The 17389-nt window shown below is 39.8% G+C and overlaps 1 protein-coding gene across 1 annotated transcript in view; it reads left to right on the top strand.

The window, feature by feature from the left end:
- Positions 1-17389, top strand: part of Pou6f2 (POU class 6 homeobox 2) — a 398663-nt gene that overhangs the window by 52655 nt on the left and 328619 nt on the right. Inside the window, 1 exon segment of the mRNA XM_042695117.1 lies at positions 16492-16663. Within this exon segment, the coding sequence (XP_042551051.1) occupies positions 16492-16663 (172 nt within the window).

Raw genomic sequence — 17389 nt, 5'->3', positions numbered from 1 at the left:
ATAGTGTCTCACACATGCATATACATCCATACTTCAGTCATGTTTTTCATATATATGCATACATGTGATCCTGTAAGTGCTAATGTATATATTTATATCTTGTAAACAATGACCAAGAGAATTTGTTTCATAAGCACAAAGCCAGAATCAAAAGAATGCTGTTGGCAAAGGAACAACAATCAAGCTTAATTTCAGAATATTTCTACTTATAAACAAATCTCAGTAGACATTTCCAGAGCATCTGTGAAGTTTGGAACCAAAAGCACAAACAAGAAATGTAGTCATGGGGCTGGGAAGGTGGCTCAGTGGTAGAGCGCTTGCCTTGCATGCCTGAGGCCCTGGGTTCGATTCCTCAGCACCACATAAGCAAAAAGAAAAAAGCCAGAAGTGGTGCTGTGGCTCAAGTGGTAGAGCGCTAGCCCTGAGCTGAAGAGCTGAGGGACAGCGCCCAGGCCCAGAGTTCAGGCCCATGACCGGACCCCCCCCCCCAAAAAAAAAAAGAAATATAGTCATGGGCTGAGAATATGGCTTAGTAGGAGAGTGCTTGTCTAGGATTCTGAAGCCCTGGGTTTGATTCCTTAGTACCACATAAACAGAAAAAGCTGAAAGTGGAGCTGTGGCTCAAGTGGTAGACTGCTAGCATTGAGCCAAAGCATCTCAGGGACAGAGCCCAGGTCCTGAGTTCAAGCCCCATGACTGGAAAAAACAAAACAAAACAACAACAACAACAAAAGAAATGAAGTCATTTGATGTGTGAGGGCAACGGAAATACATAACCAGATAGATAAGGATTCAAATATCTCATTGCCCACATAATCTTCTTTCACACAAGCAGATGAGGAAAGGTAAACTGCAGAAGGACAAGTATAAAGTAAACCGAGATTGCTTGATGTCACCATTTAAACTCAAGAAGACTAAGGAAAGATGGTAGCTAGTTAAGGAATGGATACAAACAGAATAGCATGGAAAGGAATTTCAGGGTTATAGAATATTTTTGTAGCAATAGCAAATTTGGGGTACAATCTAGAGACTTAGAACAAAGTATGTGTTGGTGGTTGTGTAAAGCTATATAAATCCAATGTTTTGGAAACATCGGAAAGGTGTTTAAGTGGTCTAGTCTTGGCTCCGATACTAAAACATGAAAAGTTGGTGTGCATAGATCAGCATTTAAGTATATGGATTATGTGGTTTACCAATTGAACAACTAATGGGAGATCTAATACATCCTAATTTCTGACAAAGATCAATAAAACACAAACAAATGAAACATTAAACTGACACAAGAAGTAAGTAAACAACTTTAACCAACTAAGCACAATAATCAAAAATTACATTAAAATCACACTGGATATAATAATAAAACTACTCCATTAGGCTAAATGTCATCATCAATGAAATGGGGGAAATAACACAGATGGTTGTTGAGCAACTTGGAAATAAAGTATATATTCCTAACACAGCTCAGTGGTCCACACAATAATTGTCAGTTATTATGTTTCAAAATAACTCCTTGTCTTTAATCTCTACCAAATTCAATGAGAAATACTTAGATTCCACAGTAAGAAGACAGGAAAATGAGTTGAGTGATTTATGAAACAAGAAACTTAGCCAATAAATTTGGAATTTTTAACCTTGCTAATGAGATGTAAATTAATACATTAATAAAATTCCACTTTCCATGTAATAAATTAGAAAAAAATAGAAATATAGTACATAAGAAAGGCTTTACCATGAACTAGGAGCATAAATTTTCCATGACATGATCTTGAAGGCAATTTGGTAATGGTCCACCTTCTTTTAACCTATAATTTAATTCCTGAGAATGTATTTAAGACTGTCACAATTTTATTTTTGTGAATAATTGGATACATCTTAAATCAAGGGACACCATAGTTTCCTGATCATCCAGACTTACTGATGAAAATAACTTTTGTCATGTACTCTTAGCATATGTGTATTTATGCATTTGTAGTTCTTTTACCTCGTGCTCTTAATATATGTATATTTAGTTATCTGTAGGTCTTTTTACACCCTACATTTTTTACCACTATAAAACATAAGTGACAAAGAATTAGAAAAAAATTAAATGAGTGGGAATTCTGAAACTTTCACTCCGCAGCTCAGCCTTGAGAGATCCCACAATGAATGCATACCACATCTCAAAGCACTTTGCAGTCAAAGAGGAAACCACTGTACATCTACCAGAGTAAAAGTAATAAAGCTGTTTTAAATCACAAGTAGTCATAGGATTCCACTGTAGGAACAGAGTAATGACAAAACAGTGTCATTGAGAATCTACATGGTTCAAAGCTGGCTTGCCATAATAACTCTAGGACCCAATGCCAAAAGTACATGGTGGCAGATATTTTTCAAGTGAAAAGTAAATTATAGAAACAGGATACTAGTTGAGCAAGATGGCCCATATCCATAATCCTACCACTCAGGGGGCTGAAGCAGTAGGATTGTGATTGTGAGGCCAGCCTGGGCTACATATATATGGAGACCCTGCTTTAAAATAAATAATATAATATAATATATAATATCATATTATAATACACATATCATATTATAATACAATATGAATGTTAATTTACATATACAAATAATTTCATAAACACTAAGATAAAGATAATATATATGTGTGTTTATATAAGGGAATATATATATAGCCAGATATATACTTATCCATGAGTATATTTCAGAAATGTCTACAAGTTTCCAATGCTAAACTAAAACTAAGGCACGTATGAGTTAAAAACATTAGTTTGAATGTAATATGTTTATTACATTCAACGTCAGTCTTGAAAAGATAAGTCGGAAATACAGAGAAAATCAAATAAATGTCAAGAACCCAAATTTTATAACCCAGAGGAATCAGAAGAAGTTGTAAGTTTTCCTCTTATTTAAATGATCATATAAGTTCTAATTTGTTGCTATCATGTGCCCCTGGGTGCTGGGGAAGCTTGGCTGTCCTTCCCTTCTTACTCTTCTTATGGGATTTCGCCCACTTAAGAGTTCATAAGCATTTTGTGAGAAAATTTGTTTAAAGAATAGATCACGGAGCCATATGGAGATTCTGAGGGAGCAGGTTTGAGGAAGGGTTCGGGAATCTATGACTTAACTCCCTCCTTGCAGGTGGCTCTGATCCTAAAAGATCTGAAAACACAGAGAGAAGTATCATACAGAACATGAGCCTACTACTTGACAGTGGCCACAGAAGGTCTGAGTGGCTAGAATGAATAACACTAGGCAGCCTAGTTCTGAAGTTGGGGCTTAAAATAGCACATTCTTCCTGCCAGAAGTGACCGCCAGCCCATAGCTGCAAGGAGATGAGGGCTCTTAAAAGCAGCAGACCCTAAACAAGGTCAGTACAAGCTGTGAACAGCTGAACAGGGCCTTTCATCATGGGAGACACGGTGAAAATGGCCAGAATGCAAGTTCAAGAGGAGACTCTCAGAGAAGGCCAGCAGAGACCCCTGTTGGGACAAGGCCCAGCTAATATGGGGAACTATCCTGCCTGGAGAGTCCTGACCAGCACTGGTGTGTGTGGTTCTTAAGCCCATTGGGAATACTTGAAGAAACTAAATGACTTTTCTAAGATGGCATCCGGAGCCAGTCAAGTGTTGATAAGAATGGGCTTTAGCCAGTTAAGAGACTTGCTCCCTTCCTCCCCTAACCAGCTGCCTATGTCTAGGACCATTTGGCAATGATCCAACTAAGCCTAACTGGCAAAAAGGAAGCAACCAGTGCTGGTGTTGGAAAGGATGAGAGATGATTGATCTCATTCATTTCTCAAAAGAAATTAGGTTGATTTTTCAAGGCTGTAGGGTGAGACGATAAACAAAACCAATATGGCTTACATTGTGGTGGAATCGATGATTCCAGAAGAGTAACTCTTCTACGGCCCAAGAGAACTTCTGCAATCATGTAATTTTTAATTAAAACATTATCTAGTGCCCAAATGGGCAAGGGTTTTCATTTCTGCTTTCCCCACAAAGCAGGCCTGTGAAAGGCAAATCTGCTCAGACTTACTGAGACTTGCTGAGAACTTTCAGGGTTCTCCACTCAGCCTTAGAGTTCAACCCACAGGCCCCGCTCGACAGTGTTACTGGTCACTTTTCAGACACTCAAGCCAACTCACTTCTCAGCCTCTGAGTCTTAGAGAGCCTCTTTCTCTTGTTCCTGTGATGTCCATGTGATGACTGTCCCCCTAGTCACTGTGGTCTCTGCCCTAGCACTTCTTATCTTTGAGACCACTCTGGTCACCATATGTAGTTGGACTCCCATAGCTGAGTGAGGTTCTGTATTCTCAGTTCAAGCAGCTGCAAGTTTAAAATACATATATGGCACCTGCACAGACTTGCTTCCGTATCATTATTTTATAAACAATAGAGTATAACAACTATTTAAATAGTATTTACATCTGATGAGTCATCCTAACTAAATTGTAGATAATTTAAAGCACCAGTGGGTTCTATGCAAAGGGTTTTGCAGAAAGGATTTGGGAATCTGTGGATGTGGGTGAAGACACTAATCCACTGTGGCTTCAGAGGAATCACTGTGTATATTACACATTCAAACCCCACTGTATCATTTATATCTTTTTTTATAGCAGGGGAGTTTACAGTTCATAGTACTTATCACTAACACATTGATGTTTCCTTCATTCTTCACTTATTGTTTTTTTAAATCAGTTATCATCACTATAATTTCAGCTGCAAAAGAGCCCTGAGTTAAATATGTCTTTCTCAACAGTGTATTGCCATCACCTAAAAGAGTGGGCTGAGCGTACCACTCACTCATTTATTTACTGAATAAGTAATAAAATAAAAAAAAAAAAACCTACTAATACCAAAGTTAAGAAAAGAAGGAAAATCTCAATCATCCTTCTGCAACAACAAATCAAGTTGTTTTCCATTGGATTGTGAAAAAATATTTCCCAAACATTTTCCAAATGTTTAAAAATGGACTATAATGGACTGGGTATTTTTATATCAAAAACTTAGGAATTTGCCTCCCTAATTTATCTAGCTGTTTATTTGAATTTACCTTTTAATTACTTCTAAAAGATTTCTTGCTTTGATTAGAGATTTGCTTGACCTAGTAAGGAAATAGTACCCACAGGTGGCCCCCACAAAGTCAGAAATCCGAGTTCAAAGCTCACAGCTAAAGGACAGTCCCACAGGGTGAGTGGCAGGGGGCTCTGTTAGGGAGCATCGAGGATGGCAGGTACATGGGCCCTGGTCATGGAAGTTTATGAGAAAGCAGGAAAACCTAATACGATTCCATTTCTCATTTGTCTAGAATAGGAAGCAGAAAACTTTTCAAGAAGGCACATATGGAAACACAGAACAGAAGTTCAATGGAGTAGAATGAAAGAAGATGGTAGAGGAACAGAAATGATATAGATGGACCAATCCTTCTAAATCCCCTTAAAAGAGCCAATAGATTTCTTTTTCCCAGTCCTGGGGCTTGAACTCAGGACCTGGGCACTGACCCTGAGCTTCTTTTGCTCAAGACTAGCACTCTACCACTTGAGGGACAGCACCGCTTCCAGCCTTCCTGTTTATGTAGTACTGAGGAATTGAACCCAGGGTTTCATGCATGCTAGGCAAGCACTCTACCACTAAGCCACCTTCCCAGCCCGAGACAATAGTTTATAAAGCCTTTAGCAAATGGATAGTCTATGCTTTTAGGAGCATGGTTCTGACATGTTAAAGTAGGCTTATGTTCCATTTGACAACACATTAGCCATTTTACATACAGAAGCTATGTCAAGGTATTAAGCAACCAGTTCCTATTAAACACCTATTGACCACAGTATGTCAAATATTTCATCAACACCATCATCACTCTAGTTCTTGATGGCCAGCATAACCCCTTTCCTCAGATGACCACCACAACAACTTGTTTCAGGGGCTGATATTTCAGAGTGAGAGCTTATGGGTCATCCATTGCTGATTATGTCTCTAAAGAATGAAGTCTAGAAAACCTGAATTCAAATCCTTGCTGAAACAACACCAGCATGGTGCCAAAATGGTGCTTCAAAGGGAGATATTGTGTCAATGTGTATGTATGCCTCATTCACAGATAGAATAGCACCTTGCATTGACATTGTACAAGAAGATAAAAAGAATCAAAGTGATGTTCTACTTGCAAGAAAATATACTTGGGCACATTGAAGATGCTGCTGCTCTCCTTCAGTAACGTCTATAAGCTGGTGACATTTTTTTTTTGTTTTTGTGTCAATACTGGGGCTTGAACTCAGGGCCTTGGTTGCATTCTTCCTTGGCTTTTTTGCTTGAGGATGGCACTCTTCCACTTGAGCCACACCTTCACTTCTGGCTTTTTATTGATTCATTGGAGACAAGAATCTCATGGACTTCCCTGCCAAAACTGGTTTCAAACTACTGCCCACAGATTACAGCCTCCTGAGTAGCTAAGATTACAGGCATGAGCGGCTGACACCCTACCGATGACATTTTTTTTTTCTGTTGGTTTTGGGCCTGAACTCTCATCCTGGGTGCTATTCCTCAGCTCTTCAGCTCAAGGCTAGCGCTCTACCACTTGAGCCACAGCACCACTTCCGGCCTTTTCTGTTTATGTGGTACTGAGGATTTGAACACAGGGGCTCATGCATGCAAGGCAAGCACTCTACCATCGAACCACCGTCACAGCCCTACTGGAGACATTTCTTGATGTTTTCCATTCTTCACAGCCCCTAGCATAATACCTTGTTCATAATGAACAATGAACAAGGTATTATATTTTAAATTGTGACAGTTTTGTGTTAAGCAGGCCCAGGATCAGAATTAGCCTCAACCTACGTAAACTAAAGAAGACCTAAATAAATATTAATAAAGTCTGTCCTGGTTTCAAAATCTGACCCTCTGTTTCAAAGACCAGACATTTAAAGAAATATTTAAGTAAGCCTGTTTATAGCTTGGGTCAAAAAGAAATGCACAAAGTATTTGTTTTTTCCACAAAATACTTGTTTTTCCACAAAATATTTTAAATAGAAGTGAATAAATAAAAAAAAGAGTTGAGGCCAGGGAAGGGAATCTAGAAAATTCAAAGCTCTCACATCATGTATTGGGAATGAGGAGCTTTAGCTAATCTTTCCAATCGCATTCTCCCTCCCTCCCCACTGCCACCTCCTTGGAATTATATGATCTCCATTCATCTTAAAAGCTCAGAAGCCTTTTGAATTGGGGCAGCGTTCACGGGACAGTGAAGGGTCTTGGAATATTAAAGGGGAGTGGATATGTGAGTAGGAGGGCAAAAAGCAGCTAGGGTTGGGCTGCCATGTGCAGACCAAATGCAGACCCAAGGCAGAGAAAGAGAGGAAACATGGGCCAGAAAGGAAGAGGCTGCCCGGAGCAGTCTGCAGGAATAGCACTCCAGCCTGTGCTGCTGTTACAGTCTCAGAGTGGAGGGAAGGAAAAAAAAAAACCCTATTATTGAAATCAATTAGGCAATGGCCTTTGCACAGAGTAGGATGGCTCCTTTACAGAATGTAAAATCAAATTAAAAGCCAGGTACTGTTTTAATTCAGAGATAAAAAATTCGATGGGATTTACGGCCCTCTGACAGTTACTTATTCCTTATAATAATAAGGCTTTACGATTTATGGCTCAAATTCCCTCTCAATGGACTTTGGAGTCATTGAGGGTTTTTTTTTTAAACCTTCCATCTTTTATAAATATTGATTCTTGTTTTTGTTTTTCAAATAAAATCAATGACTATTTAGTGAGGTATTATTATGTGCTAAGCACTGTCCTAAACTTTAGACTAGGCCCACACAGAGACAAGCCAGGGCTTCTTAGCACTGGTTTCAGACTGAGTTATATTTTGTCTGGGGGATCAAGGCAGGGGAAGGGGGAACAGGGAGGTGAATCATGAATCCCTCTGAAGATCTGATAAAACTAAGGAGATTCTTCACAATAAAGTACACAAATATCATCCGCACGTTGTCAGAGCACCACAGACAAAGAGCGAGGACCAAGAAATAGACAGCTCTATTACTCCATGGCTAGCCAGCTCTGAGCACTATTTGTGAATTATTTATTTCATCTGCAAACCCATCTTAGGAGGCCTAGGTTATTATTACCCCCATTTTCCTCTCAGGGAATTAGAGGCTCAGAGAGAGGGGAGTCCCTTGCTCCAGGCCACTCAGGGAGTTGAAGGTGACCCCAGGCTTAAGCACAGTCTTTCAGGCACCAAGACTTAAATGTTCACACCTAGCACCCAGCATCTGGGAAGTGGAGATTCATAAGATCTGGGGCAAGGCTGACTGCAGACAGCCCACTGTAGGTCAAAGGACATCTGTGCATAAGTTAGACGGAGCATCTTCCAGATACATCAGTGCTGTATTTCAGGAAAATCAACTTAGCAGTTCTACAATCATCAGACTGAACTCTACAGTTGTGCAGTCTCAGTGGGTGTCTCAGGCTAAGAAAAGCTAAACCAGGGCCTAAGTGTACAGTGCTAAGGTATTTGTTGAGAATTTGGACTCAACAGGGAAGATTCTGTGGACCCAGTCAAGTTTTAAACTGGAGTTTTAGACATATTGGTCTGTCAGTGGGAGGCAGGATGGATTTTTCTATTTATTTACTTATTTATTGAATTCTGAAACTATAAATAAATACATTTTCTGTGAACAAAATGTCTTTCTCCTCCACTGTACATCCTTTGTCATTCAGGATAGAATTAGAGGCATACCTAATATTTATTCAAATGACAGAATTAGAATATTTGTAGTGAAAATCATACTTCACATCTGCTCTGTGTATTTGATGTTGTAATTCCAGATTGTACAGGAGAAGGCCTGTACACAGTCACAATGAGGACTGGACCCCACTGTGGGTCTGGCTCGCATTGGTGAGATGGGGCCTCTCTTGCTCCCTCCTTTCATTTCTTCACCACGAAGCAATCACACTGACTGAAAGCCTATTTTGTACCAGATACAGTGCCCATTGTTGGAGATTTCGACATGTAGTTGATGCCAACATTCAAACATCTCAACTGTAAAGTCTAATACCAAACTGTTTTGAACTGGTAAATGATTGACGAATGTAAAAGATGAATATGATTTTATCCAATCTGCGATGCATTATAAATCCCAATATGGACCAACGGTGAAACCTCTTTTATCAAATAAGTTGATGGCTCCATATAAAATAGAGAAGAGGTGCCAATATGGTTTTAGAAGACTGAGACTAGGCACCTTGGGCCTTTCTTGCTTCCCTAGAGTTCCCTAAAGGCAACTCTGTATAATCCTAAAGGCTTCTTAGTGCTGTTTAAAAATCCTGTCACTTGAGACAGATTTTGCCATTCTGAGAATTGCTCATTTCGCTTCTCCAAAAGTTTACTAATATTGAGATCACACACACACACACACACACACATACACACACACACACACACACTTTTACTAGAGACCCTCCGCCAGTCGTGGGGCCTGAACTCTGGGCCTGGGCACTATCTCTCAGCTCTTTGGCTCAAGGCTAGTGCTCTACCACTTGAGCCACAGCGCCACTTCCGGCTTTTTCTGCTTATGTGGTGCTGAGGAGTTGAACGCAGGGCCTCATGCATGCAAAGCAAGCACTTTACCACTGAGCCACCTTCCCAGTCCCTCTGCTAGAATCTTAAAATGCTCAAAACAAGCTTTGTTTTTGATAGAAATTAGATGATTTCTCTTAGCAATTCCTGGACAAGTGTACATTCTAAGTTTACAATATAAATTCACTTTAATCTGAGCTATCGTCTGATTGAGCCCTGATACCTGTTTGAAACCATCGGATTATGAAGAATGTATGAATACAGGGTATGTATATGCAATGTCAATTTTGCTGTGTAACCCCATTATCCAAAGACCAGATCTAGATGAGCCTGGATTGAACTCATATTGATGCTTTTGCACAAAAGCAGAAGAAATGGAATTGGTGGTGCTATTAGATTGCCAATACTAGTGTCTCCCTTTCTTCCCAGATAAGTAGATGTGATGCAATGTCTATGCAGTCATTTTGGCCTCGGGAGCAAAGAAGCTGTAGAAGTTCGAAGTGATCATCCACACAAAATGTGTCAAGTAAAGCGCATGCATGCTAGATGCCTGGTAACAATCGACAACAGACATATTCTCGACTGATGGATTGTTATTTTCTTATCCCAACTGACATGTTTGTGTTGAGCTGTTATGCTTGTTTGTTAGCATGTGTGTATTTAAATACAACAGGGTCTAATGGAGGAGAGGAGAGTCATTGATGAATACCAGTGGTTGAAGGAATGTATTTCCCTGAGGTTCAACTTAGAAGTGGCTCTTAAACAGGGCCTATATGTAGTGGAAATATTCACTAGTACACAAAATATATTGGAAAAGAAATTACTTAATATTTGGCAATTGACAAAAGAAAAATAAATTGATTTTTTATAACTAAGGCAACAAAATTCACTCTTATTCCTATGATCTAGTTTCTTTCTCTTAATTTTCTATAATTTTCATTTTACCTCTTGTCATTGGAAGAAATTAAATGCTGAATAGGATGCTGTGTTTATCTTAAATTGGCTTTGTACTTTTTTTCCTTTTATAAAAAACAGAAAGGTAGTATTTTAAGAAAGAATACAATTCGTGTGTGTGTGTTCACACTGGCACTCATACTTGAACTCAGGGCCTCATATTCCTGCTTTGGCTTTTTTGCTCAAGGCTGCTGCTTTGCCATTTAGGTCACACCTCCATTTCCAGCTTTTTTTTTTTTTCTGGTTTATTCGAGATAAAGTCTTGGAGACTTTTCTAGCCAGGCTGGTTTCAAACCAGAATCCTCAGATCTCAGCCTCTTGAAAAGCTAATATTACAGGTGTGGGCCACTGGTATCTGGCCTTTTATTCCCCTTTGTAATAAATATCAATTTCCTATTGGAATCTAGAAATAGAGCAGTTGCATATAACATTTTATTGCTCATAACCAAATGACTTGTTTTCTTGGATTTTTAAAGGCTGCCTATCTTATTTCCATTTTCCTCCAAAGCTGTTCTGTTAAGCAGTTTCATATTTGGTTTGTCTACAAAAATATGCTAGACCAAGTTCAAGTTCCAATGCAAGATATGTAGGTATTCCATCCTGTGACTGCCAGTGGACATGAGTGCTTTGCTGAGTTAAATTTTGATCTCTTTAGTTTCTCTGACTACGAAATGAGAATGATTGTGCGGATAAATCTCTGTTGCTTAACTGATATCTTTGTTCATCTGATATTTTTCGTAGCTTGTATTGAATTCTATACTCTGATACAGTGCCTTGTGTCCACTCTTCCAATAAAGGGTCTGTGCAGTAATACACTGAGACATTTCTATTTCAAATTGCATTAAAGGATATCAGAAATTAGTATGAAAGCATGTATACTTGTAAAAGCCAAATATAAATGCATACTAGGTGCTCATTGATGAACTCTTTTGTGTGTGAGTGCCTGTCCTAGGGTTTGAAGTCAGGGCCTGGGTGCTGAGCTTTTTTTTATTCCCTCAGGGATAGCAGTCTATCATTTGAGCCACAGCTCCACTCATGGCTTTTTGGTGTTTAAATGGAAATAGGAGTCTCACAGACTTTCCTACTTGGGCTGGCTTCGAATTGTGACCTTCAATGTGATCTTCAGGATCTCAGCCTCCTGAGTAGCTAGGATTACAGATAGGAGCTACAGACACCTAATCATTAACGAACTTTCAAGGAGTGTTAGTTACATAAATTCGTTAGAAATGTCAAAAGCACTAGGCAGATAGGTGGGTGGAAATCTTCTAGTCTGTTGTAGAATCATTAAAAAGGCATGTTGTGATTTGTAGAGAACCTAGACTACATGTTCCAGACCTATCAGGTAATGCTAGGATACACATTTGTAAGGAGAAAGGCTCCTCTACTCAGGTGATTTGGAGAAGCACAAGGTTAAGCAGAGTTAAATCCGTTTCCTCCCTGGTAGGTTTATTTTCCTGCTGTTGTTAACATGAGTACAAGTAACTCTTATTGTGAAATAGCTTTTTGGGACAGATGTTTTATAGCACACCCTTTAGGAAATACTGTTTTATTCCAATCTTTCATCCTGCAGATGAGAAAACTGAGGGCAACAGCCCTTAAGTGACTTGTTATGTTTATCTAGAGGGGAAAGCTGAATGCAGCTGGGTGCTAGGTACTGGATGTTGGGTAATATCTGATATATCCTGTAGCCTGTATGGTATTTTACACACATTTCACCCAAGCAGAGCTAGCTAGAGACATGTTCTATCTTCCATTGTGTAGAAAAGAAGATACACAGCCTGCTCTGGGAATTGGTTATTCAGGCTTTAACCACAGCCTCCCTGGATCATTGGTCCATAATTCAAATTCCAGGAGTTACAAAGTGCATGAGTATTTTTTTCCCACTCAATGCCTACTGTGCAGTATAAAAGGATCTTTGAGATAAATTTACTAGGATTCAAAGTACAGCTTTGCCATTTAGCTATTTCTCTTTGGGTCAAGTCAGCCCACCGGAGTGTCAGTCTTTTAATCCACAAAGTGAAATGAGAATTTTACTTAATTTGGGTAACACTAGAGACTTCCAATGTCTCTGTCTGAAAGGAGTCTAATGAGTGAGATTGTTTTGATTCTTTAACAGTGCCTAAAGGAGACTTAAAAATTTTCTGTGTCGTTTCTATGTGGGTTTCTGTTCTCTTGTTCATGATTACGCATGGTAACTTTTTTGTTGTTGATGTTAAGATTTTGCTAATGAAAATGAGCTCTTTTCTCCTTTCACTGTCTTGGGTTCGTGGGTTACTGATGAGTGTCCTGCATTGACAGGTGTCACCTTTTATTCTGGTCCTTCATTATATCAGTCACTTTCTCTTACCAAGTTCATATGCAAATTGCAAGGAAGCCTCCTTTTCTTCTACTTAGTATTAACAATTTCAGATTTTTTTAAAGTAAAAAGTCTTCATCAACTCTAGTTAGTGATTTCTGTTCCTGTTTGTTGCTGCAGAGATCCTCGTGCAAGATGAAATTGCAGTTCTCTTACATTTCTGCCAGTGTTCACTGGGAAAAGCTTGTCTTTCCCCCAGCAAGAATGGATTTCATAGACTGCCATAGCTCTTTGCAGAGAGTGAGCAACTTCCAAGCTGATGCTCCAAAAAGATGCTCTTCTGTCACTCAAGACTGCACTCAGTGGCCACTGCCTGGGACACATTTTCAAAATGGACCCCCAGTGGTTACAGATGTGATTAAAAGCTGTCTACTCTCTGCCTCACTGGAGAGTTTGCTGTTTAAACATGTCACACACACACACACACACACACACACACACACACACACACACACACACACCACATACATACATGCACACTGCAACTGCCTCATGGAAACCATAAAATGCTTTGTAAAGATGAAAAATCAAACAAACCCTTGAATGACAAACCCTAGATTTTCTAAGTTTAAGTCACTGGGAGGAATCAGAACCATAGATGAGGTACATAAAAGGAATTAAAAAAGAACCACTAATGGTCAGTAAATATATCCCATATGCCAGACCACGCTTTGCACACGTCAACCCGACTGAACATCTTAAAGATCTAAGTGCTCTTGAACTTAGCAGCTTCTTCTGCTCCTCTGTGTGATTCGAGATTTAGTTGTTGTTGTTTTTTCTTTTGGCCTTCACAAATTAAAAAAAGCTGAAGAATATTCCTTTGTGAGTGTACTACCCAGATATTCATTGACACAGGAATAATCATGTGTGGCTTATCCTAGGAATGGCAATTCTCCAGCAGAAGTTTACCATTTACTTTGCCTTAAAACAAAAGCTCCAATGAGCAGTGCAGCCAGAGGCTGGGTGTTTCAAAGGCAAGCATTTATAAAGCAAAAATAAAAAGAATGTTCTAGAATTTAAACCCAGGTTTTGCAACACATCATGCATGTACTCAAGTCACAGTGAGGTAAAACAATTCTACTCCCTTCTACATCCAACCCACTTGCTGAATCAAAGGGATTAAACCCCACGGTCTTTCTTAAATAGGTAGGAAAAAAACCAGGGGAATCTTTGAGAATTGTGTATCTCCTTCCTTGCTGTTTGTTTCCTCGCCATTCCCTCATTCCCCTCCCACAGCCCCCCCCCCCCAAAAAAAAATCCCAGCTATCAAACCCAGTAAAGGAGATGCTAATCTATCACCAGCAAATTTAGGCTGACAATGCTGTGAATTGACTGCATTGATTACATTGATTGTATTTCAAATATTTACAATAGAGTGAGACAAGCCTAATGTATTTTCAAAAGAGTTCAAGGTAGGTACCACGGGTTACAGAAGGGGAAACAATGGAGAAATGTTTGTGGCTGCTATCTGCAATAATCTGATGTTGACAGAGAGTAGTATTTTATTTAGTAATTAACAGTGTAAAGGGGAGAGGAGCTGTCATGTTGGTTCCTAAGCTGGGGAATGTGATGAAAGATGATATCTGCGATCCCATCCTTTCCTCTTGTTTAGGTTTGTCAGGATGAGAAATGTCAGCATTATGAAAGCTCAGCTCTGCTCTTGATATGATAAAACCCTTCAAAAGCCAGTCTTTCTCTCTCCTTCATCCCCCTCCTTTCTCCCTCTCTCTCTCTTTCTCTCTCTCTCTCTCTCTCTGCACATGCTTCTTTTTTTATTTATCCTGTTTTGTTAGATGGCAGAAATATAATTCTTTTCTTTCTTCCTATTATAAGCCACCATTTTTGTTTTATTATATGTTTCACAACCCCTAATACCCCACTGAAAATTACCTTGTTAAATGACAGTGTTTCAAAGCCATGAATCCTTTCCACCATTCCCTCCGAGGTTTGAAACAGTCAACAGACTGTAAAGAATAAATAATAAAAAAGTATTGATTATTTTGATGACTGTGAGATTCAATTAAGTATTAATTTTGCCCTCCAGTGGACCTATCAAGGTATTCAAAAGGGAGGATTCGGCTCAGCTAAATGCGTGCTGAGTGCCTCAGCCTTAAATAGGGAGAAAATGTGTTTACCTACAGTATTTGAAGAAGAAGTGCATTGATGCACAGACTCCAATATTTAAGTGCTGTGCAAATTAAGCCCTGGTGACAGTGACATTGTTTTCAGTGCTATGAGTATTGACTAAAGAAGTGCATTTGATGACAGCTTAAACTATTTGTATTGATTAACATTTTCATAGATTATCATGTGTCATATCAAATTCACTTTTCAGGCATGAATACATTAAAAAAAAAAAAAGCCCACAAGCATAGAGCAGCCAACAGTGATGGTGCAAGCCGCCCACCTGCTCCTGCGCTAGTCACCTGTTTCCTGCTCAGGAACCATTTAGGCATGAACTTGGCAATAAATAGCTCCCAGATCACGGGGGAAAAAGGGCACTTCTTGTATTTTCCTTCCCTTTTGAATTTGATGTTTGTGCCAAAGCATTATTATGTATCTTAGTTTGCAAATGGAATGAAAGATTATCCCTGGAAAATATCTTCTCATTCTCACAAGCTCTTCTAACCAAGCTAAAGATAAAACTGATCTCAGTTATTGAGGGAGGAGGGGTTGGCCTTGCATTTTTATTTCTATTTTGGAAGTGATTTTTGTGTTATCTTTAATGCTGTGGGCGTATGATGCTTTAGGTATCCGAATTATTGAACAATTTGTAAGTATTTGCCTACTTCCTTTTACATGTTTTTGGTTTGAAAAAAACAATATTAGTGTATTTTATTGTGTATTGTTTGCTTTCAAATATTCATTTGATTTAGGGGTCAGCTTTAGTCGCCAATATGAGACCAGGAAAGGCAACTTGTAAGTGTGCTTATAGAATTTACATAAGAACTATCTTGAACTATCTTTTATTCCACTTGAAAGAGGGTTTTTTTATTATTATTTTTTTTAGGTCTCTTTTCTCCCTATCTCTTTGCACTCTGGGCTTTTGGGATAGGGCTTAATTGCTTCTCCCCCAGGGAGAAGGCTTCTTAAAATAGCCTGTGGTTCCTCTATAGGGGGCTCTTTCTAAAGAGGTACTTTGCTAAGGTACAAACCCAGCACTTCCTTCCCCCCACCTTACTGCATTAAAGACAGAACAAGGTGTAAAAACATTCTCACAAAAGCGTAGCCCACAATTAAAGCTGTGCTGCTTAGGTTGCTCTCAAAGAAGTTTTTCTTTCTTCTTTCTTTTTCTTTCTTCTTTCTTCTTTTTTCCCCCTTCTATGCTCCGTAGCATCCTGATTCTCTCACATGCTAGTTGAGCTTTAATAGGGTAGGGAGTAATGGAGAAGTCGTCGGATCTGTAATAGCTCTTCACTTGACTGCAGCCAGCAATAACAGCAGGAGCAGCCAGAGATAAGAGAGAGAGAGAGAGAGAGAGGAGAGAGGGAGACTGTGGATGTGGAAGAGAGGGAAAGAAGAGAGAGGGAGAGGGAGAGAGTGAGAGAGAGGACACACACTCTAAAGCTGCTACTTTTTTTTCCCTCCCCTTCACTCTTCCCCCCCCCCACCCATCCTAGGATCCAATGATAGCTGGACAAGTCAGTAAGCCGGTGCTGTCAGTTCAGAGTGAAATGAATGCGGAGTTGAGAGGTGAGGACCAGGCTGCTACTCCAGACAGCGAGCTCAATGAGCCCCTGCTTGCGCCCCTGGAATCAAATGACAGCGAGGACACTCCCAGCAAGCTTTTCGGTAAGTCTGTCTAGGTATTTTATTCCAGTCCTGGGTTGGTGTCCGGGAGAGCGCAATCCGCCACCACCGGCCCCTTTTGCCTTCCCCTCTGTCGTTCATTCCATTTTCCTCCTAAGTATTAAAAAAGAGCTTGGCATCTTGCAAGAACTGAACCACCCTGGCTGGTGGCAGGTGCTTCTCAGGGGTGTCCTCCAAACTTTTAAGCAGCAAGGAACTTATTCACTGCCTTTTTTGTTTGTTTGTTTGTTTTTTAAACTTGGCAAATATTTGCAGGCAGTTTCCCCAGAATGGAAATGCTTTGCTTTGAAGGAGCAAAAGAAAAGGAGAGAGAGAGAGAAGAGAGAGAGAGAGAGAGAGAGAGAGAGAGAGAGAGAGAGAGAGAGAGAGAGAGAGAGAGAGGAGAGTAATCAGGATCAGTTCCATTGTGAGAATTGGTTAACATTTATTGAATAACTATCGACTCGTTTTCGGTTGCTTCGCAGCCTTTTGTTAAGGGGACAGAGCCGTAAAGAGTTATTATCTGCAGTCAAAAGACAGAGGGGGGAAAAACCCACCGGAAAAGTGTCAATGGAAGTCAGGCTATGCCAGGTAAACAAAGGTGGTGACGGAGAATTGCTCAGAGAAAGAGCACTGTGCACAGCACCATACACAGGCATGCTTCCTCCTTTAAGAGGGGAAAGAGTAGAGACAGTGGGTCCCTTCGCAGCCCTCCCCCAGCCCTCCCAT

This window comes from Dipodomys spectabilis, unplaced genomic scaffold, assembly GCF_019054845.1.
Source record: "Dipodomys spectabilis isolate Male_0828 unplaced genomic scaffold, ASM1905484v1 ptg000178l, whole genome shotgun sequence".
NCBI classification, from domain to species: domain Eukaryota; kingdom Metazoa; phylum Chordata; class Mammalia; order Rodentia; family Heteromyidae; genus Dipodomys; species Dipodomys spectabilis.
The sequence above is the reverse complement of the archived record's forward strand: the minus strand, read 5'-3'. Positions and strand labels throughout refer to the sequence as shown.